A 25,177-nucleotide genomic window follows, 5' to 3' on the forward strand; every position below is an offset into this window, starting at 1 on the left:
GCTTGAAGCTACATCGCAGCATATACCAATAATACACAAAATTATGTCTTCAGACAAAAAATTTACTCTCAAGAGAGAGATGATCTGAACTTTGCTCATGAATGTAAATCGTTTTAACTGTTTTATCCGCTTTCCTTTCGTAAATAAAAATCAGTAATTTCCCTGACTATTCACATGTCGCCGTCGTGGTGAAAGTAGTTTTCATTTTCAATACAATTTTGTAAGAACTTAAACACCAGCATAGTTGAAAATACAAAATTGTTCTTTTACTTCCATGAATACAGCGTTCTTGGAATTCTAAATTACGAGTTTCCATTTTACAGGGTGTGTTTCTCCTCCCTTTCGTTGTAAAATGAAAAATCGATGAAGTGAATCAAGGAAAATCTTGGTGAGGAGTCGTTCCTCGTTATTGGATCCTGAAGGATTGCATCGGCTAGTCAAATATTGAATTCAGTGATATGTGGCGAATTCCGTGAACTGATCAGGAGATGAGTTTTCTTTTGCCACCGAAGGTAGAAAAATTGAAAAGATGTTGTCAGTCTTCCGCTAGTTGAGTGCCATTTCCGTGGTGGATGTGATTCATAATCTCAGGAGGCAAAAGAGCGCCTTGCGAGAGGTGTATTTTATTTATTTTTAAGGAAAGAGCAGGATATTTTGATTATTTGTGGGAAAAGAGAAAATAGTGTAACAGGCTTTGATGGTGGTATAACATCTTCGCCATTAGTATTGTGCAATTACTGCCACAAATAAGGGCTTCCATTGACTAATCTTTTCATTTTGATGTAAGAATTATCCTCTTCAGTGTTGAGGCATGGTGTGTCAGAGTAGTAGGGTACTACCTCTGGCGCGAGGGATCCCTGGCACGATTTCAGGCTATATTAGTTTGTAGTGGATAATATAATGTCCGTGAATTTTCTCGGGGTTCTCCCGTTTTCTCCCACAGCCTTATACCACCAATTCTTTCATAATCATTCTCTTCCATTAATCATCCATTTCTTTCAGAGGCCATAACTGATTTAAATATGAAAGGTTTACTTTCGTTTTTCCTTTCGTTCATTCCTTCTACTGTTATATTGCTAGTGAGACAGTATTTTCTCAAATATTTCTCTGCCCTCTCTCTCTTCCTCTCTTGAACTGTTTCAGTATTTTTTTCTTCTAAATTTTCATTTATAGTTCCCATTTTATTTTAACTTCACCCACCTAATTTTATCATTTTTCTTCACATCTACACTTCGAAAGCTTTCGGTCTTTTTCTATCGCTTTTCCGTAATTTTTACGTTTCTGCTTCGCATTGGACGATACGTCGCATAAATATTTCACAAATCTTCCATAACTCTTTATTTAACGACAAATAAAATACACTTTCCCTTCTGAAAACTTGCTGTTGTGCTTACGCTACCATCGTTTTTTATTTCCCGTTCATATTCCAGATATTTTTACTTATAATGCTACCTAGGCATCTAAATTGGTGTTCTGTTCAATTTTACCAATCCAACTTGCACACACTTCCTTTATTTCAGTGACCGTTCCTTTTGTCTTCGTAAGTTTATTTTCATACTGAAAACTTTCTCTCAAATTTTGACACATTCTGTTAATTTTATTTGGTCTAAGAATTAATTCGTGCAGGTGGACAAGAGATGGCGCAACGAACGGAGCGTCCCACAGTTCCGTGTATCCACACATGTGTTGCAAACCCCTGTCATCGCGTATCGTTCGTAGTATAGGGCAGTGGATTAAAGCGTCAACAACACCAGTTTGTAGTTAAGTGAACATGGCGCAATTTGTGCCTGATAAAGTGTTTTTGCGGGGTGTCCTGCTGCATTACTTTAACATGCAGAAAAGTGCGACTGAAAGTCATCGTATTTTGGTGGAAGTGTATGGTGACCATGCTCTAGCTGAGCGAACGTGTCAGAAGTGGTTTGCACGGTTAAGAAGTGGTGATTTCGGCTTGGCAGACCAAGAGCGAGCTGGACAGCCAAAAAAATTTCAAGACGAAGAATTGACAGCATTGCTCGAGCAGGATTCGTGTCAAACGCAGGAACAACTTGCAGCAGCATTAGGCGTTGATCAAACAACAGTCTCCAAACGCTTGAAAGCCATGGGAATGATTCAAAAGATGTCACATTGGGTTCCACATGAATTGAAAGACAGAGACGTTGAAAGACGAAAAACCATTTGCGAATTGCTGCTTCAACGACAGAGCAGAAAAAGGTTTCTGCATCGAATTATTACGGGTGATGAGAAGTGGATCCATTACGAGAACCCTAAACGAAAAAAGGCCTGGGTGAAACCAGGTGAACCAGGTCCATCACAACCAAAACGAGATATTCACTGTGCAAAGGTTATGCTGTGCATATGGTGGGATATGAAAGGTGTGGTGTACTATGAGCTGCTGCAACCGGGTGAAACTATGAATGGAGAACGTTATCGACGACAATTAATGCGTTTGAAGCAAGCTCTGGCCAGAACACGACCAGAATGGGAGAACAGACATGATAAACTTATTGTTCAACATGATAACGCTCGCCCACATGTCGCAAAACCGGTCAAAACCTATTTAGAAAATGTCGGATGGGAAGTTTTACCCCACCCGCCGTATTCACCAGACGTTGCTCCTTCGGACTACTACTTGTTCGATTGCATGAACAACGATTTGATTGGACAGCGGTTTACTTCTTCAGAAGATATCGAAACATGGGTCTCTGACTGGATCGCTTCCAAGGATGAGGACTTCTTTCACCACGGAATCCGTACATTGCCTGACAGATGGGCGAAAGTGGTGGCTAGCGATGGACAATATTTTTCTTAAGGTATTTATGTATTTTGTGTTTGTACTACAGCTTCAATGTGTGCGTACCAACCGCACGAATTAATTCCTAGACCAAATAGTTTTACATTCTGCCATAAAAGTCATAGCGTTTGCAAAGCAAATACAGTTTACGCTTCTACCGCGTATCAGGATACCGTTTTCGTACGTAGACCCTTCTTAAATACGGTACTTCCTCTAAATATGTACATATTAAATAATGATGGAAGCTAACACTTTTGCTGTACTCCTGTTTGTATTAGTTTCAGTTTCGTGTGTCATTTCTTCTATTCTAACTGTAATCCGTTGCTTCATATATAAGTTCCTTACGAATTTTCGATTGTTCCACTTTAATCTAACCTTCTGTACTCTTCTCTCGGTTGCGGAAAACGCATGGTGCGATGTTTTGTTTCTCGCTTATAAGTGGAAAAATGTGAAATATACCGTGATGACACATACCGCACGTTATTCCGAACACAACAAACCGTGGAGCTGGCGATTCCTAAATCAGTATATCTGAAAATCGTTGAGAGCATATCTGGGAATTGCACCCTGTAGGCAGTGTCCTGCCCACTCATTGCACATTGATGAAATATTCATTTTTGGATTGCATATATGAGACTTCCTTTGCGCTGATAACAGTTGGCATCCACAATTTCTGGTATTCGAAATAGGACACGTTGAAACTAAACTTTTTCGCGATTCCAGACAGCCGTAGCTCTAAAACTATGCACTTTCCCCACAGGTTCATACGAACTTTATCTTATTTTGATGTGAGGAAATACCTCTTACAGTTTGTCGGTGTAGTTCATTAACCATTTGTTCATATAGCATATATAATAACTTCACATGCTTGTTTTGTACTTCATATTTAGTCATCAAGCCGACATTGACACTTTCATAACTACTTGAATATTACAGTTGTTTGTGATTGGGATGAACGTTTGTGCAGTAGCGATTACGAAGTACAGTAATTATAGCAAATCAGCCGGAACACAGTTGTACAAATATATACAGTAGTTTGAAATTGACGAAAGTTTAATCAATTTCCCGTCCTACTTTACGAGCTTCGTAATGTAAGTGTAGTGTTCGAGTGGTTGTACACTTCTGTTTGTGATAATTGCAGCGCTAGGAAAGACGTGTGTGATTTGAATAAATTTATACTATTGGAGGACACGGTGGCTCGGTGGTAGAGTTCTTACCTCTAGTGCATGAAGTCCCTGGTTCGATCCCCTGCCAAGTAAGTTTGTATTGGCCGACGTCGTGTCCGTGGAGTTTTCTCAGTTTACTTGTTTCCTCCCATATTTTCATTCCATCAATTCTTCCATCATTCATTTGCCTTAATCATCGTCTCCCTTAGCCTAAAGAGGATAATCGTGAGGCGGGTTATGACTTCAAGCTCTGAAACTTCCCTTTAGAGTGCTAAAACTTTGCTTTCAGTGTTTAACAGCTGAGATAGATTTTTCTTCTTATGGACGTTCATTTCACCATCATGCCTATCATTGTGATGGAACGAATCACGAACTACATGATTTATGACCCGGAATCAGTCAGACTTGTGATCCATTAGTCTTGCAGACTCGAAAATACCCATCATATGGACGAACCCATGACCCAGTCTTATCCTAACCCGGCCAGATCCGTAGACCACGAAATTTCGTTGTACACACGGAGAACCTTTAGTCTGCCACGTAATTCTAATAAATATGATTTTCTCCTATCATTTAGTGCGTGATGTTCTTTCTTCCTTGTGTGGGTATATGTCGGACCACTACATTGGAACATAACTGCATTAGGTATCAGTATAGGCAAATACATATTAAAGTTACATATATTTCTTTTAAGTCATATTTGATGAACCTGTACTATTTACACAGCGCATAGTTGTAATACGAGGGCCATGCTGAAAGTTTTTAGCTCTGACCACAAGAAGTACCGAACTGGAACAAAACATTTACAGTTTTTCAAAGTACTCTCCATGGATACGAATACACTTTTGCATCCTTTCGAACCACTTAGAAAACTGTTCATTCCACACACTTTCGTCTATATTGTCCACAGACTCCCCGATGAAAAGCGACGTCCACGCAAGTGTTCCTTCACTTTGGAAAACAAAAAATCGCACAAGGCTAAGTCCGGCGAATAGGGTGGACTCCTTCCTTATTCAAAAGGTCTACAGTTCTTGCAGCATTGTGGGCACTTGCATTGTCGTGATGCAACAAAAGAAGGCCGAGTTTTGATCTTGAATGTTGGGCCTTCCATTTCTTGAACACAGTGGGAAGACAAACTGTTGAGTAGCACTCAGCATTCACCTTACGCCGATTGTCAAGTACAACAATCGCAAGATGTTCCCTTGTGTGAGAAGAAAGACGAAACCATTTTCTTTCCAACACTCCGAGATCTCTTAACTTTGTTTGCGGGATCTTCATTCTCGAAGCACCACACTTGCGACTGCTGCTTGATAAGCGGATCATAATGATAAATCACCCGTGACGATTTTGCAAACATCACGATTTGCCCCTTGGTTGAATTTATTCAACATAAATTCACACCATTCCACCCTATCCTCTTTTTCCCTTTCCGTGAGTAAATGGGGGACCCAACGAGAACACCTTTTCCTGAGACCCAAGTGTTCATGCATAATTGTCTGCGCTGCTGTTGACCCAATGTTGAGAGTCGCTTCGATCTCCAGGAAAGATACATGGGGATCATCTTTCACCATTTGCCTCACAACTTCGATGTTTTCGGGAGTCACTGTAGTGTTTGGTCGTCCCGAACGAGGTTCATCTTCAAATGACGTACGTCCCCTTTTAAATTCCCGAAACCAATTTCCAACACTGGCTCGCGAAGGAGCAGATTCCCCAAAAGTATTCACCAAAGTTTCAAGGTACTGCTGTGCGGTAAAGTCCTTTTTGTAATCGTAGAAAATCATAGCGCGAAAGTCACGTCTTGACAGCTCCATGGCTAACTAGACAATGGGTCACGCGCGCTTCCTTATCTCTCTTATCTCTGACCATGCTATCACAGACTCATTATTGCCATTGATGGCTGAAAGTCACAAAATATCAGTGTCGAATGCAATAAACAAAATGTTGCTGTGATGTTAGATTATTGCGCTGCTAAAAACTTTCTACATGGTCCTCGTATGAGCGTGAATCACCTTCCCACCCACTATATCTGTGCAAGTTCCTTTGCGGACACAAACAAATGACAGGAAAACTCTCAAAGGGAGTGAATTGCTATTTTAATATATAGAATGTTGTTGTGAGTTTGCGACAAACTTGGATAAGTGATAGATAATATCAAATGCAAATGCTTTTCTCTTATAATTCCACATAATATCCGAGTACGCCTCATTGTGGATCCACAAGCTTTCAAAGTTGCCAGCTTGCAATAGATTCTGTCATTCAGATTAAAGTAAAACGCCTGAAATGTCCATCAACCCGCTATACGTAGCTCTTCTACTGGTTGCCTTTCACAATGATTTCAACGACGTTTTAGTGGCAATATTAAACTAATAAGGTCAAAACGACGTCTAAAATGTGGAATAGAAAATATACAAGTTTTTTTTAAAAAAATTAAATGAGAACTGGCAGATCTACACAAAATTTGGAATTGATAGCGAAAACGGCACGTTCCTAGCACTTGTGGTTTTCGATAACTCATTGTCCAAAGGATTTACCACAAACATATATATAAACCTAGCATTTTAATATACGAGCTGAACCTGCGCCGCAGCGCATCAGTCACATATGAGCATGAATCTCTTTGTCATCCCTTACAACATCTGTACATATCCCTTTGCAGACACAAATGAAAGATGTCTTGATAAAATTTGGCAAGGGTGCCAGAGAAGAGAGATTTTCCGATTATTTTTTCAATATCTTTCATTGTTTGCAAGATTTGAGCCTACTTCGAGTTAGAGTTTCTAATTCATATATGATCAGTGTTTTCTTTCTTCTTGCATGCAGTATGTAATAAGCAAATACATTACACACACACAATTAATTATAATATCAGTGATTTATGGTGTCCATTGGACAAAACACTCCAAATAATAAAAATTCATCTTAAACTGGAGAAATGATTATCCTTCGTTTATCATTATCATTTGGCCTGAGAGATATACAACCTTTGTATACAACTATGTTGTGTTTGAATATATAATACATAGAATATGATGCCTTACTTTTTTTTTTTTTATACAATTTCAACACTTAAATGTGCCCTTAAAAATGTAATAAAGAAATAACGGCCGCCATCTTGGATCCACCATATAGGATTCAACTTTCCGTTTTTGAAATGGGAATAAGTGCAAGTGATACATCAAACTCATGTACAATTTTCTCTGAAATACATTGGTATAGTGAGTGTTTACCGTAGCTTGTACCGTTTGGAAGGTATTGCTTGTTAAATGGCAGGCACTTCACGAATATTGTACCAAATAGAAAGTTGGGCGGGGCCCCTTGTGTATATGTAATTTACGTGATTTAACGTTGACAAAATATTCTCTAAACGTACGTACATACAGACACAGACGTCAAAATACGGAAATTATAGGTCTTCACCCAAATCTGGTCGTATTTGGATTTATTTTAGACATTTTGACCGTAATACAATACCTCCTTGTTATGTATAGTATAACGTGAAGTAATAACAATTACTTACAGAAATGTAATAAAATTATGATGCCAATGTTGTAGAGAGATTGTTCGTGCTTACAGTATATTTCCACTTAAAAATTGTTTTGATATGTCAACATCAAAAACATAAGCGTAAGTGATAATTCTTTGCAATGTCTATTCGCGAAGTGCCTGGAGGGATTTAACATGCAATACCTTCTAAACGGTACAAGCTATGGTGAAATTCACTACATCAGTGAATTGCCGAGAAAATTGTATATGAATTTAATGTATCACTTGCAGTTACACCCATTAAAAAAAAGAAGCCAAAGTTGAATCCAATATGGTGGGTTCAAGATGGCGGCCGGGATGGGTAACATGTGTCAGAGAAGCAGACTTGATCCAATTTGTTTTACATATGACCACATTCATGTCCAGTTATATCTAAAGAAACTAAAATTCACTTTGTATCCGAGCGTTACAATAGTGTATGACCGAATTCCGGGTAATATGTAGATTGTGTAATATGTAGATTTGGAATATAATAAGCTGACGTAGTGCTATTTGAAAGTGTAACTTTTTGTTGGGTTGGCCACACTGTTAAAAGTTACACTGGCTATCAAGATATATGGTCCACCCTATCTGTATCTATCTATATAGATAGATTGGTTTAGAACTTTTAGAGAAGTGGGGAAAATGAACTTAACTCAAGTAGCATTTGAATACAATATTAGTTAGGAAATTAACATTTGTGGCCAATTAACTTATTGGGTCCTTATCGTGAAAATGAAAAGTACACTTCGTAGACTGCATGATTCCATTTCTCAGTTTCGGACTCAACACTTAATAGAAAACTCAATATGGACAAATTCAAAGTCACTTACTGGTGTAGACAGTCTATAAAATACAGTTAATACTTGAAAAAAAAAAACTGTACTATTTTTTTTCGTTGCGTTGCTTTTTATTATCATTATTGATTGTTGTTTCCCATCCACATGAAATAGTAAAATGTATCATGATAACGATACTTTCTTTCACTGCCAAAATTGCGATACAAAACATACAAATTGCTATGCAAATTTAAATCTGTTTAGAAGTTTGTGACACAAAAACCAAAATCTTGAAGAAAGAAAAAAAAAATCAACAAATACAGATATGTACCATACGTGTGTGTTGGTTCTAAACGCTCATTTGACATTTGTTACTGCTGGATATTTTTTATTGTTCAATCGTACATGAATTACGAAACAGATCGCATATGTTTTGAGGAGGAGCTCGTCAATTTGGTTGGGGTCATGACGTCATCTCTTTGACCTTCAATATTAACACAAAAGGCTTATTTTGTTTTCTCGCAAGTGTTTTCTGAAAGGTTTTATGGGATCCAAGAATATATATGTCGTCGACATTGACCATCAGACAGAGTACACGTGTTACGGCTTCTTTCCCCCACCTATGCTTCAGGTGAGATTTGTACATTAACACAGGCCGGCCCAGAGGGGCCTAAACTTATGAAAAGGGGATATTTTCAGCCTCTTTCCAGGAATGATATGGGCAAGTGAATGGTATCGTTTGGAAGGTTACTTTACTCTGAAGAGAATGAGGTACGAAGCATGATAGTGATGATGCAGTAGCTGCTTAGCTGAAAGTCTAAAATTTACCTTAAATATCCAAAATTCCAAAGAACTAAATATAAAAAGAAATAAAAATAACCAAGATCACTACCAGCAAGTACAGTAAATTCACGTTGTAAAATATCGAAATGTTGAAAACACAATCATGTAAAATATCGAAGTGTTGCGTCATTTCAGATTTGGCTTGGGAGGGGAAAAGACCCCTTGATGTAAGTAAAATTTTGCGTTTTCACTGACATACTACTATTCTTTTAATAAACTCTATATAAATCTCAAACTCACGGGAAGCAAATGCCCCTCACTGCCTCCCTAAAAGACGCCCCTGGGTGAAAAGTAGCTAGTTTGAAATTTTTAGTAACACACTTGTTTCATCCCAGTTTTCAAATAGACCCAGCACCGCAACTAGTTCAGATTATCAGTAACTTTTCCATTGTATACTACACAAAGAAACTTTTCTTCATCCTCTGCAATATCATCCGGTGGATTGCTCTTCATTAAAATGAGTAACTTTGGTTCGTAGTTCTGAATCATTCATAACTTATGAAAATCTTTGGCTTCCCCTTTCAGTATACAGGATGTTTCAAAACACTGACAACGTTTGGGAGGTGATTCCTGACACCAAAATAAGACAAAAAGTATAGACCCAACCTGGGTGCACAAATGCTTCCTTTCGGTGTTATATGCTGCCGAAAACATGAAAAAATGAACTTTAAAGGTCCAGAACTCCAAAACTGTAGGACCTATCGTAGTCGGGTTAAAACGTCATTTACGAAATAAAATGTGCACTATCCAAAAATACATGTTTCAGAATCCTAAGGTATTCACGCAACAATTTTTATAGAGGGAGTTTGCTAAGGGCATATAATTTGAAGTACTCACCAACTACCTCCGTAAAAATTGTCGCAGAAGTACCGCAGAATTCGGAAACATGGATATTTGGATAGGGCACATACTAGTTCTCAAGTGAAGTCTTGACCCGACTATGATAGGTCCTATAGTACTGGAGCTATTGACCTCCATTTTCAATAGCTCCAATAGTTCATTTTCCCCCCATGTTTTTGGCAGCCTATAACTCCGAAAGGAAGCATTTGTACACCCAGGTTGGTCTATACTTGTTGTCTTATCTTGGTGTCAGGAATCACCTTCCAAACGTTGTCGGTGTTGTTTTGAAACACCCTGTAGAGCCGAAGTAGTGTCATGCTCACATCTCGTAGCAGCACGAAGATAGAGCATGAAGTCCTTCATTTGACCCAAGGATCATTAAAGTGCTTTGCTACTGTATATTATCTGAGGACATTTTTGTTTGCTTTGGATGAGTATGTAAATATTCTGAGAAGGAGCATGTGCTATTAGTAAAACTAAGATGTCCGTATCCTTTCCGACTATAACCGATCTTTTTTTGGTATGTGCGGTATCAATTGCAGCCTCCACAAATGATGTATTAGCATCGGCTTCTTCTAGCAGCACTTTAACCCCTGTTAGATATAGATGTTTTGAAAGTTTATGTAAGTTGTGTTGTGTAGTTTGAATTTGTGAGGTACACATCACAAGAGGACACAGCATATGATTTTCCTCTACAAATACTTCGGAGGATGTTCCATCACTAGTGCGTTTACTATCCTTAGTATACTTATTGTAATCGTCAAACACAACTGTCAGATCGATACCGTAATAGCTTGTAACATATTTTTTCACTATTTCTTTATATGTTTGGATTTGTTGTCAATCTACTGTATGCAATTAGTATCCTCCGTCGATGGTGTAAGTAACCCTTATTTATTTACCTTTCCTATGTCCAATTTGAATCCAAGATGGCTGATTTTCCCAAAGTGGGAGAAGGTGGGAATTTTCAGGATATGTTCTAGAAAGAATGGTGAACTTAACGCAAGTGGTTTCGCTTTGTTACTATTTTTGTACAGGTTTGGCTGAAAATCCTCCTAAATGCACTGGACTAATAGGGATTCTCATATTAATTTTTAATTTGTACAGTGCATTGGAGAATAAAAAAATAGATGGAGGATTAATTAATATTGTCGATTCAGGCAGCAAAGGCCTTGAATATTGCTTCATAATTGAATATTTCTTATATCCGTGCAATATTTCTCAAATATTCGTCGTTCAGATGTTTAGAGTAATTGCTCGAAACACTAGTTCAACCAAATAGCTTGTTCGTTAGTTTGTACCTAGCACATCTACTTCTTTTGTTATTTCGGTGCCTTTAAGCCGGAATGTGCAGCACTTATTAAGTTCATTTTCTGCAGTCTTTCTTTTTCTTTTTTCTTTAAAAAAAAAAACAGAAATAGAAAAGAAAAGAAATTCTGTCTCGAAGGAAATTTGCAAGTAATATATTCTTTCATTTACACGGGATTTAAGAGCTCTACGAATGTCAAAAATAATACACAAATTGTATTTTACGGAAACACCTTGCTATGATATGCAGTGTTATTTGATCACCATTTACTCTAGGGAAAGAGTAGGTAATACGTCAACCAACATATAGCTAATATATGCAGAGCTAGATATATCTTAGACGTAATATGCTCTGCAATAAAAGCAACTCACTGTAGCACTTAGCAGCGAGTACTGTTTCATGTTCTTATTTAAAAATTTGAAGACAACCTTGAAATGGTAATGACCTTTTAAAAGAAGAATTGGGTGGTACCGAGGAGATATAGTTGCGCGGAACTGATTCGTTTTATGGGTATCGACCATTAAAAGCCTTCACCGCCGAGCTTTACGTAAATTATTACTGTACGTGGGAAGGTTCAAAGTTATGGTCGTTATTGCATTGCTCTTCGATTTAAGTTAGGATTTGTTTCACTCTTTGTTATATAAAAATTGTCGATTAGAACCACTTTTGGAGATTGATTTTAATAAAGAAATAATAATAAGTGAGTTGGATGATTGGATAATTCTAATAATATCGTAGAATTATTAGGAATCCACTATAAAACAAACATGCCCAAAAGTGACACATATACCAGTCACGTAGCCAGGATTTCGTGAAGGGGGGGGGGGGTGAGGTCCGTGACATGAAATACTGTGGTCATCATATCAGGGACTCGATCATTCTAAACTATTTTACTGGAATATATATATTGGTTCGTTTAGCCAGGATTTCGTAACAGCAGGGGGAAGGGCTTACATGAAATTCTGAAGGCCCAGGAGCTCAATTAATCTAAACTACTTTATTATCAACACATATTGGTTTGTTAGGACAATAAAATGAGGATATGTTGGTAAGTATTTCAATAACAATCTGTGAAGAAATCTCGAGTAAAATAATAATAATATAAAAAACATTGCAAAAGATTATACAATATTTACGTCCTTCCTCTGTTTATTCAAATATAACAATTTTCCTTTCATTATGACCTCAACTATTATAAAAAGTACATATTCACTATTATAAAAAGTACATACTCAATAATGTCTTGTAAAATATTTTACAATATCTGCGTTCCTTTCTCTGTTGAATCAAATGTTAACAGAACTTTCTTTCCACATAAATTTTTGTTTTTATTATTCCGTCAACTACTGTCTGTTTCAAATGACAGGTTAAAGGAGCAATAGAAATTGTTTTTGAAATAACATGTTTGACACTGCAAGGATGCGATGACGAAAAATTATGATAAAAAATGTCCACGCTATTACAGAACGGCACTATGCTTTCCGAAGCTTGAAATCTCCCTCACTAGAAATTCTAAAAAATCAGTAACTTTTCTAGAAATTTCAAATTCCCTGACTCTTCCAGGATATCTTGCTCACTCCGCCACCATGTATATTGCAAGTAATACAAATCTCCTCATAAAAAGAGTAACCAAAAGCTTTCTGTAGTTTATTTTCAACTCTGATTCTTCTTTTTCTCACTTCATTTTGTTTCATCCTTCTTTAATTTTTTCATTTCTGGTCTCGAAAGGGGGGGGGGAGGACCCCCTTGGCTACGTGCCTGCATATACCAATCAATAGATCTTACTAGCTGAACAAAATTATGAGAGCTTAAATCCTCATGCGAAGTTTTAGAAAAAATCGAGAAACCATATTTATTTGTCAACGTAAAAATTAATGCTGCATAATAACTAAATATGTACAATATTTTTATGCACTTAAAATTCATGAAATATGCTGCTTCCAAATATGCTGCTAAATGGTTTAAAATATACGATTAATAATGCAATTAAAGAGAGTATTTTCAAAGATGCTGCAAAATTGTGATTAAGTTTTGTAGGTAAAATATAACATCAAAAGTGTGCTTTACCTTTCAAGGGCTTACTTTTAGAATTTATTTTTATGACAGTTACAGTTGATATTCTATTATTATTATTATTATTATTATTATTATTATTATTATTATTATTATTATTATTATTATTATTATTATTATTATTATTATTATTTTAGAACACACGAGATTAAAATAAACACGATAGAACACGAACTCGTTTTCTTCAGCTTGGGGTCCCGCGTTCGATCCCAGCCCCCGCCAAGTGAACTTTGTGGTGGACAAACACCGTGTGCGTGGGTTTTCTCGGGGTTCTCCCGTTTCCTCCCACTTTCTTCATTCCACCATTTCATTCATTACTCATCATCATCGTGTCCGTTAGTCTAACCGGCATACCGTGGCACGTAAAACTCAAAGATTTAATTTTTTTCCAGTTTTCTTCACAATTATATTTTCGAGTACATTTATTTTACACTATTTCAGTCTATACTTAACCTTTCAACAATACACATACAGGATAGCACGTAGCCGACTGACACATTAAATATTGCGCAGGCGCGATAGCTTGGAGTAGGTTGCGGCTGGAGGATGGAAAGTGGATAGGATCATTTCATAAGAACACAGCAACAGTTACAATGAAGCTTTAGGTTAATATCAGGTAACAGTGAAATATCTGAACAATCGCTCTACTTTGATGACTGACTTGTCTCGTAGTAAGTACGAACACAGAAAACACATTGTCCACTTTAACTATGTCCGTGATAACTGTTACGGTATTGCTGTAAAATGGCATCATATTCTCTTTCGATCTCCCACTCAAACCCACTCCAAATATTCAATTTGAAATGTGTCAGTCGGTTCCGTGCCACCCTGTATTTTACACTTTCTCACAACAACTAAAGAAGACGTTAGGAATGGTTTCGCTCCGAATTGACATGCACAATATTTCCTAAATGTGATCTGTCTTTTGAATATAATATACATTTTTCCCCGGAAAACTGAGTGAACCATTGTTCAATGTTTACTAGGATGGCAGCAGTAGCTTTTTAAGTGTTAGTCGACATTTTGCACAAAAATAAAGCAATTTAAAAAAGAAGAAATTTGAACTTTGGAAAAACTGTCAAGTAAAGAGAAAGAGATCTAGTTACATTGACTTCCCATGAAACATTTTGAAGAATATGTTGAAATCTTAGCTTCAGCACTAAACCTGCAATTATAATATTCCTACTCACCTACGAAGTCAGTATTTATTTTGAATTTTTGTTTACTTGTAGTGGCGTCCAATTCTTTTCACAAATATCACACCACACTTCGTTGGTTTTATGCACTTGCATTATTACAGTAATGATGTAGGCCTAACTCTTCATAATTCAACCGGCTAACTGGAACAAAAATTTAATAGATGGAAATTTTGATTTGATCCTTGGAAATTAAGATAATGTTTCAACTACGTTAACCTGTTAATTTATATAATTAGCAGAAAATAAGTGAAAAGAAATAAGTACTACTTAAATATTGTAATACAAAGTAAGTCATAAGTTTTGTAGTATTTCCCCAACCCAAATAGCGCCGTGATCGACCATAAGTACAAGGTCAGACTGATCGAAGGGGCAGTGTGTCAAAAGGACTATTTAGCACGGGGACCGCTGCTCCGTCAGTATCCTTAGTCAGATTTTAATGACAATGACGATGGGCGCTGAAAAGCGTCTGACACGTGAATTGTTACTGTGTGAGTTTGTACTCGGGCGTAACGCTGCGACAGCAAGCCAGAACATTTGTCATGCGGAAGAAAAATGTGCAGTAAACCACTCTACAGTAAGTTGTTGGTTCTAGAAATTTCGTGCATGTTGTTAAAATGTCGAAGATCAGAAATGTCCGGCCGCCCCAGGGTAACAGATTCTGAAGTCATATGACACCATTGAGGAGATTCCATCCTCCATCAGATGACGATGGTCAAAGCAACCCGGTATGTCCGAGTTCACTGTGGGGCGTTACCTTTGTTAACTTGGGAAAACCACCAAGAGCTGCCGCATTGTGTTACATGAGTTGACCCTAGCATACGTATGTCCAGATGAAAGTGGGTGAGTGCCAAGAACTGCTTCCTGATCCGTGTGATGTGCGTTTCCTGAAACGGATTGTCACATGAGACGAAAGATAGATTTTTTTCGAAACCCGAATTTACAAAACCACTGATTGAGCAAGGACCATAGCATAGTCACGCTGTGTGTGTTGTATAATTACGAGGGAGAGATTCACTTGTGTTACTGTGAGGGAGGAGGAATTAGGAGTAAGATTTCTGGGCTCTCGGCATCTATGGCCATTTAGCCCGTCATGTATGTGAGGGATGACGTCCCTCGACGAGCACTTTATCCGATGAAAAGGAAGGAAGAAAGGATTGCGGAAGGAAGGTAACTGCCTGGGATCATTGTTAGGTACCATCCCGGCATTTACCTGGTGTGTATGAGGGAAAACCAGGAAAAAACACACTCAAGATGGCTGGCCTGAGAAAGGTGTTAACATTTTTTCGACCGAGTGTCCTCACCGGGAATCGAACCCGGGATCGCTCACACCAAAGGCGAGAGCGTTAGTGACTATGCCACGTGGGTCCACTGCGAGGAAGTAATTCAGTTCAACTTCGTTCCTAACAGTCGCACCATCAATGCGTACCTTTATTCCGGACAATTGTAGCTTATGTATGCTGCACTACAGCAAAAATATCCTGCATTAGTAAACCGAAAGCACTACCTGCTGTACCAGAATAACGCAAAACCATACCAGGCTCAAAAAACGCAACAAAAACTGTAGAAACTTCGAACGAATACTACACCCGGCATATAGTCCTATACTTGCCCCTTGAGATGACTACCTGTTTCAGTTCATGGCATACTTCCTAAAACCAACTGGAGGTATAAACAGCAGTGACTACTTTACCTCTGAGGACAAGACGTGGAACAGAGGAAGTGGCAGGAAGATTACTGAAGACAATATTCAAGATGAGAGCCTATATTTTGAATGTTAACCTGCTTGCATTGTATTATAATAAATAAAGTATGTTGTGTACCAGAATAGTATAAGACATATGATTGCCCTTGTAGTTTATTATTTAAGGGTGCTGTCAGTTGCATTAGTATTTCTTCTTCTATTGTTATCATTATTCTTTTATATTTTATTAAACATAAGAATTTTGTTTCGTTTTGTTCAGTTTGATGTTATATCGAATGATGTACAGATATGTCACATCTTGGGTAATGATGAACCTATTTAGTTAAACGTAAATTTAAGTTTAATCATTTCGGGCTATATCTCATTAAGGTCAGTTTCATCTTAGTAAATGACGTGGTTATCATGCAATATAAATTTTTAGGTTTAGGTTCGATTTACCTCGATTTTTGTCGAAAACTACACATGAGGATTTACACTTACCGATATCCTTTAAATCAGTTTAATGAGATATATTTATTGGGTGATGTATGGCACATCTCTCGATATCTATTTCGTTGCCAATGTGTCTCATTTCAACTTCGAATCAATATGTAATGTGAACTTAGAACTTAAAATGACATCCTGTTTTATAGTTGTATTGAACTTAATAGGAAATGTGGAACCACATGCAGAACGCTCATGCATGCTAACGATGCAGTCACACTGCAATCCATATATATTATTGTTTGCGGTATTTGTTGAATACTTCATGATAATGGAAAATACATATAAATGTTTCTTCTCATTAAAATTTATGAGTACTTATATTTTTAAACATTTGTCTAGGTGAACTGAAGTAGAAACTTGGCATACGTAGTTATGCTATGTCTTAACAAATAATGTTCTTCTGGTTCAGGTGTTACTGAATGAGACACTAGATCGTTTCTTCAGTTTTATCTTTTAGTAGAAGGAAGAAAAGCTAAGGTGAAGCGCCGTGAAATTACACGAGCTTAAGGATTTACAAGAGAGAGAGAGAGAAGGGAGAAGCTATTACATTAATAGCAGCCTCCGGGGCATGGCAGATAAGTCGCGACGGCAAAGACATCCCCAACATCTAGGAGGGTGAAGTTGGCTTATTAATTAATAAGGGGAGCTGACTAAAGGAATCTCCATGCGTTACCGCAACTATCGCTTCCGCAAGCTGCAGACCAAGAACGGACGCTTCTTCTCTGTAAGAAGAGTTTTGTAATTCACGAAGAGAATGTAATGCAAAGTGGAACAAGGTATGAACGTTAAGAAATAAATGAGAATAAAAGAATGAGCCTGTGCCTAAAATAATTATATACTAAAGTGTAGGGTTGTTTACAGAACAAGAGTTGAGACTATCTCGGCTTGAAAATGTGCCATGAAAGTGTATCTGTTTCTATTGGAAGTTTTTTGTATCGTTGCGTTTATCGTGTCGTAAATTCAATCTCCTCTGCTGGCGAATCCTGCTGATGTATGTGTAGGGTAGACAGTGTATTTAAAATATCTGCACTAGTAAAGAACTACCCTATAGAGTTCGAGACAACTTAGGTCGGTGAGGCGAAAGTAATTAGATGTGAGCGTAACATTCCAGAGTGAAACTGAATGATTGGAGTCCATCTGACTTAAGAGGTTTCATCCCGGTAATACCGCTAATTTTACAGTAATTATGTGATATCTTCAAATAGATGCAAGATAATCAAAATGTGAAACAAGAGCGCCCTAGACAATATCATTTTACATGAGATACCGTTATTACGACTCACTTACCTGCTTTCGTTTTCGAGCCATTTTGAAAATTGGCATTTATTTTCGCGTTTCTAAACGGCTGAAAACGGAAAGCCACTAGGTGACTTTTGATAACGAACCTTACGCAAAATAATATTGTCTAGGGCGCTCTTGTTCCATATTTCAATTATCTTTTATCTATTTGGAGATATCACATAATTACTGTAAAATTAGAGGTATTTTAATTTCGCCGGGATTGAGGCCTCTTAACGAAATATTGATAGTGTTGTTTATTAGGGATGGGCAGAACCGGTTCCTAGTGGAACCGATTTTCGGGCCTGAACGCATCCGGTTCTAGAAGATCCGGTTCCGGAACCGGTTTTTCGGATCTAGGTCTGGAACCGGTTCTTCGGATGCAAATCTGGAACCGGTTCTTCGGATCCAGGGCTGAAACTTTGCTTTCCGATCCAGGTGTGGAACCGGTTCTGAAAACCGGATCTCCAAGAACCGGTTTCTCGTGGAACCGGTTCCACTGCAACCGAAACTTTGTGACCATCTCTACGGTAAACCCGAGCTGCTGGCAGGCTGTGAACAGTGTGCTAGATGAAATGGTGGAAGCGACAGGCAGGCGCCCAGGCGGCGGCCGCTTGTCTCATTTGGCTAAATAAACTGGGTAACTGCAAACTCATTGGCTAAACAGGCACTGGCCAATTCATTTGGCTAAACACCCACTGGTGGACCAAATTTTTTTCTGGGGGCACAAGCGGGTCTGGGTGGGGAGGGCACAAGCACATGGTCCTCTTTGCAGTGTTTTGAAGGTGAACTTTGTGCCTCCTTTACGGATCTTTGGGGGCTTTCGGATCCAGATCTAGATCCGGTTCTGGAACCGGGTTGTCGGATCTAGGTCCGGAACCGGTTCTGAAAACCAGATCTCCGAGAACGGTTCCTCACGGCTATATGCTGCATTGATCAAATGAAGTGAAATTAAACCAATAAGATAATGAATTGCACATAAGTAATTAGATTTGTAGATTAAAATAAATAAATTCTTATGTCACTTTTTTTTTCTGTTCCAAAGTCTACGGCGAAACGTGAAATAAGGAATACTTACGTCCTTCAGGATATAGTTTCTTCTCAAACAATATTTCTAAAGAAGGTTGGGTTGGAATGGAAGGATCGAAGATTATGAACAGACAGACACAAGTGGTAGAATAGGGTAAGAAAGAGCAAGTGGAATTGAAGTTGGAAGATGAGTTTGACAGGGTTCTTGTCTTTGAACAATGTTACTTAACATATTAGGTTGGTGTGAATGAAATGTCGACAAAGTGCGAAATCTGCACCCTCCCTTGAAAGAAAGGAAGAAAAATAACTACAGTACCTGGTTAATCAAAATGATCACCGTCTGGAGCTGCCTCGTGGGTAAGTGGTTAGCGTACGCGCCAGTTACGAGTTCGATTGCCGGTGGGAGCTCAAGTGGTCGGAATCACACGCTAAGCTGTAGGTTCACGTCTCATATCTACGTTCCGTAGAAGTCTTGAACCACCAGTCATCAAGTTAAGTCTTTCCTCCTATGAGGGGCTCAAGATGCGCGAAGTCGGTAGTCGATGGGAGAGACATCAGGAAAACTAGGTGAATGAGGAAGGGAAAACTCATGGAAAGTCTACACCGTTCTTTGGTTGACATTTGCGCAACATCAGGTTTCGCACCAGATGTCGAAGCGGACATTTCATTCGCAGCAGTCTAATGTGCATCTAGAAGAGACAGTGAGAGAAAGAGTCTACATAATACAGACGGTACTTCGGTAGAAGGTAGAATGATCAAGTGTATACAGTGACTTGAGAAAGTATTCGTAAAGTCTCAGGTTTCCTCGCATAATTTCAATGATATTACTTATATATCAAGGATGTAAAGTGGGTGATAAATTACGTGTGATAGTGTATACATCTATGAATATATTAACGGAGTGACTATCAAATAAAAGCTGTTTTCTCTCTGTGGCAAAAAGTAAAAACAAAATAATTCTAAAATTGTACCAGGAAAAAGTATTCGTAGAGCTGACATATTCAAGAAAATAATAGTAATAATAACATTACTTTTCAATTGATTAATAATACTTTGTAGGGTACCTTTTAGTAGCTATAGTTGCCTGAAGTATTCTGTAAATGAGAACGACTAAGTTTGCTGTATTTTTAGGTGAAATACGTATTGTCATATTCTTCCAATAAAACATTTTAGAAAACTTTTTTGTTAGAAATAATCATATATAGGTCAAGAGCTTCTCATAAATGCTCTATGGGATTTATGTCTGGTCACTACGTGTGTGTGAACTTGTTTGGGTACATTACTAATACTCAGATTCTAGTATTATGTGTGGTATGTTTTGGATCCTTATCATGCAAAATTACGAAGTCATTATTGGGATCAATTTTTGCTGTTCTTGGTGAAGATTGTTACTTAAAATATTGATATAGTTTCTTACATTCATCATTCCTTTTACAAAACACAAATTTCCGACACCAACAGCACCCATTGACCTGCAAACAAGCATAAATTCTCAGCATGTTTCACTATTGGAGTACGATTTTTGAGATCGATCTCTGTTCTGTTCATTCTTCGCATAGTTTTTATCCTATTTGATCCAAATAAGTTGTACTTAACTCTCATCGAAGAAAATAACTGTTTCAAATGTCAGAGGGCTTATTTATGCCCATCAGAGGAAATTCTAAGTGCTTCTTGCGATTACTGTTAATCGCCCAAGTTCTGTTGAGATACGGCAATTATAACATGTTTTCAACGCATCCCTCAATGTAGCCAATGATACCTTTACTCGTCTCTGTAGCTCATTTGCAGTCTGAAGGGCAGGCACTTATCTTTGGATTAATTTTGATTTTGAATTGGCATTAATATGTTCGTGTATCTATTTGATAGTTTTTGTGGGCGACCACTCATACGTTCGTTTTTAATTGACTTCATAGCGCTGAATCTACTATCAACTACCCATTGAGGGAAGTCGTTCCATGATTTTAAATATTTGTCAAATGTTTGTTTCATGTCAAATAAGTGTTATTTGAATGAGCGAACTCAGAACAGTAACAGTTATTAAGTCAAAAATTTCACGAGAAAAGTTGTTACTATTTAAATATTGTTAGGAGGACATACAACCATGAAATGGACCCAACGAGGATATATCTATGTTTTGCCTTTGGAAGGGATTAGTCACAAAGCTACAACAAGTCAGTGCAAACAGAAGATATATCTCATGTGAATGATGTTTCTCAACTTGCCCGAAAAATTCCTGCACCTACCCACGACAATAGTTTGCAAAATCCAACAGAAACAGATTTGGGTCAATCTGTCAAAGAGTTGGGTCCTAGTCAGACCTTAAACCCGCAGCAGATGACGCGTCGAATAGTTTGTTCCTATTCTCTGAAACAATATCCATGTCTGCTCAGTATTCTTCTGCATTTCCAGAAACAGCCAGAAATGCAGACGTCTATACGGCAGGTTCCTTGATGACGGAACTTAACGCAGGAGACACCTCTTCAGAAACAGGATCCAAAAATTCAGAACTAACAACAGATGTTTCCTCATCATCTTAACCAACAATTCAGGGCCAACAGCAGTTGCTCCATCATCAGCTACATCCCACAATTCAGTATGGTGTGATCCTGATGATCCAGCTCCTTTCAAAAGTGCTCTCTTATGGCCCAAGAACAAACAGAAGTTGTCCAGAAGAAAGAAGGAACGGATTCCTGCTGTTGTTACATCTGAACAATACCGACTAAATAGTGAATCAAAACTTAAAGCCAGAATTTAGCAGGAGAAAGTACAGAGAAAACGTGTGATGGATTTGAAGACAGAAGAAAAGCGACGCACAGAACAAATAAAAATAAAACATAAAAAACAGAACTCCAGAGGCAGAAAAAGAAAACAATCCTTAAGCAATTTTTCTTTCTCATTTGTATCGGAAAATGGTATATGTACCTATCAGAATATACTTTTCCTTTATTATTTATTTTTTCCATAATAAAAGTGGTATTTATTTTCACAGATCGTTCCCAAACACACGTAATTTCTTATGAGCATTGGGCTCTTTTCATTTTGTTTTCAAGCAAGTACTGGTTTTGTTTAACGTTTTTTAATTGCAAAATATATAAAAATCCTACACATAAATACGTATTAAATTACATCTCAGTAGGTTAGACGTCAAAATTTGCTGATTTTCGTTGTATGTCTATTACTGGGTGTCCATAACTGGGGCATCCACTTTTTATTTTTTAAATCAAAAGATCCAGTATATTTCAGGCAAAAATTTTCTTGTAGGCCTTATATCTGGAGAACTACATATAGTGTAGCCAAACCAAAGCTATTACTTAACTCAGTATGATGTGCTTATTCCGTAAAAATACGAAAACTCGATTTAGGGCCCGTTCAAAAATTTTGTGGCCTCTGATCCAAAAAATCCAATGTATTTCATTGAATCAAAACCTTTTTTGTACGCCCCATATTTGGATAACTACATATATTGTAGCCAAACCCGAACTATCATTTAACGCAGTATGATGTGCTCATGCCGTAAAATATAAGAAAACTCGATTTAGGGCCCATTCAAAAATTTTGTGGCCCTGATCTAAAAACTAATTATTGGCCAAGATCGCAATTTTTGATGCATTTTTTTTAGATCATTTCTAAAATTCTTGTTAATGTCCATCACTGGCTATAAAAATAGGGTTACAAGAACAACTCAAATAGTACTTTCTACTCGTTTTCCATAGCAGAAATGACTACGTTTTAATAGACGCAAGTGTAAACTATGCTTATCACTACGAAACAACAAAATTACTACAATTCTCTTTCATCTACAACATTTTGTCAAAAGTGCTCTTAATAGTGCCCATGACTGGGGGGTTTCCCTTACGCATTTTACGTCCCATGTATCCCAGACACTTTTTTTTTTATTATTATTATTATTTCAAGGTCTTCTGCAAGACGACCATTTCTATAATCGCCATTATTTCAGCACCTGATTTTATATTATGTACTAACAAACACTTACGTTAACATGCAGATGGTAGATTATATATACTAAAATTATATAACAGTTCAGAGTAGTGTTTGCTCCAAAATACAATTATTTACTTTATGTTTAACCGATGATGGTCAACAAAGGTAGATTTCTCATTATCTTTATGTCCGTTAATTGATTTGGGGTTGTCCCTTTTCGGCTGCGAAGTTGTATCAAACATGGATCTTCAACTTAACGTATGATCTGAACCACACAAGGTCCTACATGAAATTGATCCTGGATCTTTTACGCCCAAGACGCGTACATTAACCATACAGTCACGATGGAGCTCCTGTATCCTCTTCGTAAGCAGAGTAAAGTAGATCACATTTAATATTTAGAATATTAACTGTTTAGTTAAGGTTTGTTTTTTATATAAATGTTAGAAGTAATAATTGTGAATCTTTACGTTTCGTGTCTTTAATTTCAAGTAAAGTTATGAGGTTTTGATATCCACTGATCATATATTGAGTAAGCAAAAAATATTTTTAATTCAGGTTTGCAAGTGAATAATAAATCCTTCCTTTAATCGTCATATGATAGGCTTAGTATGTTTACGGTTGAGTTATTCCGTTTTTGTTTTGCTTTTTTTTTTTAGACATCATTTGAATAATATTGATTTCTGTTATGTAAAATCTGGAAAATGCCATGTATTTATTCCGTGTGTTGTTTTACTTACACTTTTTTCTCACAAGAATAGGAATGCGTTGGTAGTTGCATGTAATGGCTGCACGTATATGTCCTTTATATTTGATGATATCGCGAGATAGCATCGCACCTGCTATCCCTTCGCTCAGCTCCATGACCTGCATGGAAACACACGATTATGATATGATATATATTTTTCCTCATTCGGGTGTGCACATGCTACTTCAGAAATAATGTCCAATAAGATACCTACTATGTAATTTTAGTTCATTCTTCGCAGTTTTTGAAACTGCAATTTTAAATAGCTTATTATTATTAACCTGCTACAGAAATTAATTATGTAAGATTGGAAAATAATTCGAATAATGATGGAAAAAACTGGTCCCATTTCCTTTCGATTTTGTTTGTTGGTTAGAAGGATCAATCGTTGGCAGTAATTCAAAACTATCACGTAAGATGAACATTTTAAATTGGAATCGGTGCATCGCGGATTCCTATCACACAGTCTCCTTTGCAATGTTTGCAGATTTTTTTTAAAAAAAAAAATCGCGCCATCAAAATATCTCTTTTTAGTTGATTATTTTTTCTAGTTTGTACTTCGTCAATGGTAGTCGTTCTATAGTTTTACCATAGTGTTTTTGATCGGGTTGGTAGTAAACATACAGTTAGTGTTAAGTGTGTCTTATGACCTTAATTAATTAAACTCTGTGGTATTTTCCCTTCCTCAACACTGCCCATTCTTCTCCAGAGTAATGACAGTAGAACGCAGGCACGAGACTGGGTCATTCGCCAGGAAAGAAGACTGAATAAATGAAACTGAAGAGCCTTTAGATATCGATTTCTCGTAATAGAAGCTAAAAGGAGAACAGGACCATAATATTCAGTAGGCAAACTAAATAATTACAAGTCGATTCTCACTCAAACTGGAAGATGTTTTACTTTTTATTGTTTCTAAGGAATAGCTTGAATGTTCTAATATTATATCCCAGACCTCGTCCTGAATTGAAAACTAACTAACTCACTCTATGGCCTATGGAACCCGGAGGTTCAGTACCGCGTTCACAAAAGCTCTCCACTGACTTCTATCCTTAGCTAATTGGATCCAGTTTCTACTTTGTATTCCTATCTCTGCGAGATCCATCTTAATATTATCCTCCCATCTGCGCATAGGTCTTCCTAATGGTCGTTTTCCTGAATTGAAAACATACGTTAATATCACTGCAACGTTCTACAGATTACAGGAAATGATATTCTCCGCCACACGCTCCCGTACAAGGAATCGGACCAAGAATCGCTCACACTAGAGATGATACTGCTTTTTGACTAGTCCACTGTCTCCCCACCTTTTGACTCTTAGAGGGGCGTAAAATCATTATTGTGAAATAATTGATGCAATGAAAAACAGGGGCGTCATTTCAGACTTAGCTTGAGCGGGGGCAATAACACCACCGACATAAGAGTTTCACGTTTTGTACCAGTATATTAGTAGACAATCGATTAAAAGTATAT

General features: G+C 37.4%; 2 protein-coding genes across 5 annotated transcripts in view; one reads left to right on the forward strand and one right to left on the reverse strand.

The window, feature by feature from the left end:
* Positions 1 to 25,177, forward strand: part of bsk (mitogen-activated protein kinase dJNK) — a 441,364-nt gene that overhangs the window by 289,827 nt on the left and 126,360 nt on the right. The window lies entirely within an intron of this gene.
* LOC145685391 (histone-lysine N-methyltransferase SETMAR-like) lies at positions 5,277 to 5,768 on the reverse strand. Its single transcript, XM_081757785.1, has one exon. The coding sequence runs from the start codon at positions 5,766 to 5,768 to the stop codon at positions 5,277 to 5,279; it is 492 nt and encodes a 163-aa protein (XP_081613911.1).

The sequence above is a fragment of the Thermobia domestica genome, chromosome 5, assembly GCF_964235325.1.
Source record: "Thermobia domestica chromosome 5, izTheDome1.hap1.1, whole genome shotgun sequence".
Classification (NCBI taxonomy): domain Eukaryota; kingdom Metazoa; phylum Arthropoda; class Insecta; order Zygentoma; family Lepismatidae; genus Thermobia; species Thermobia domestica.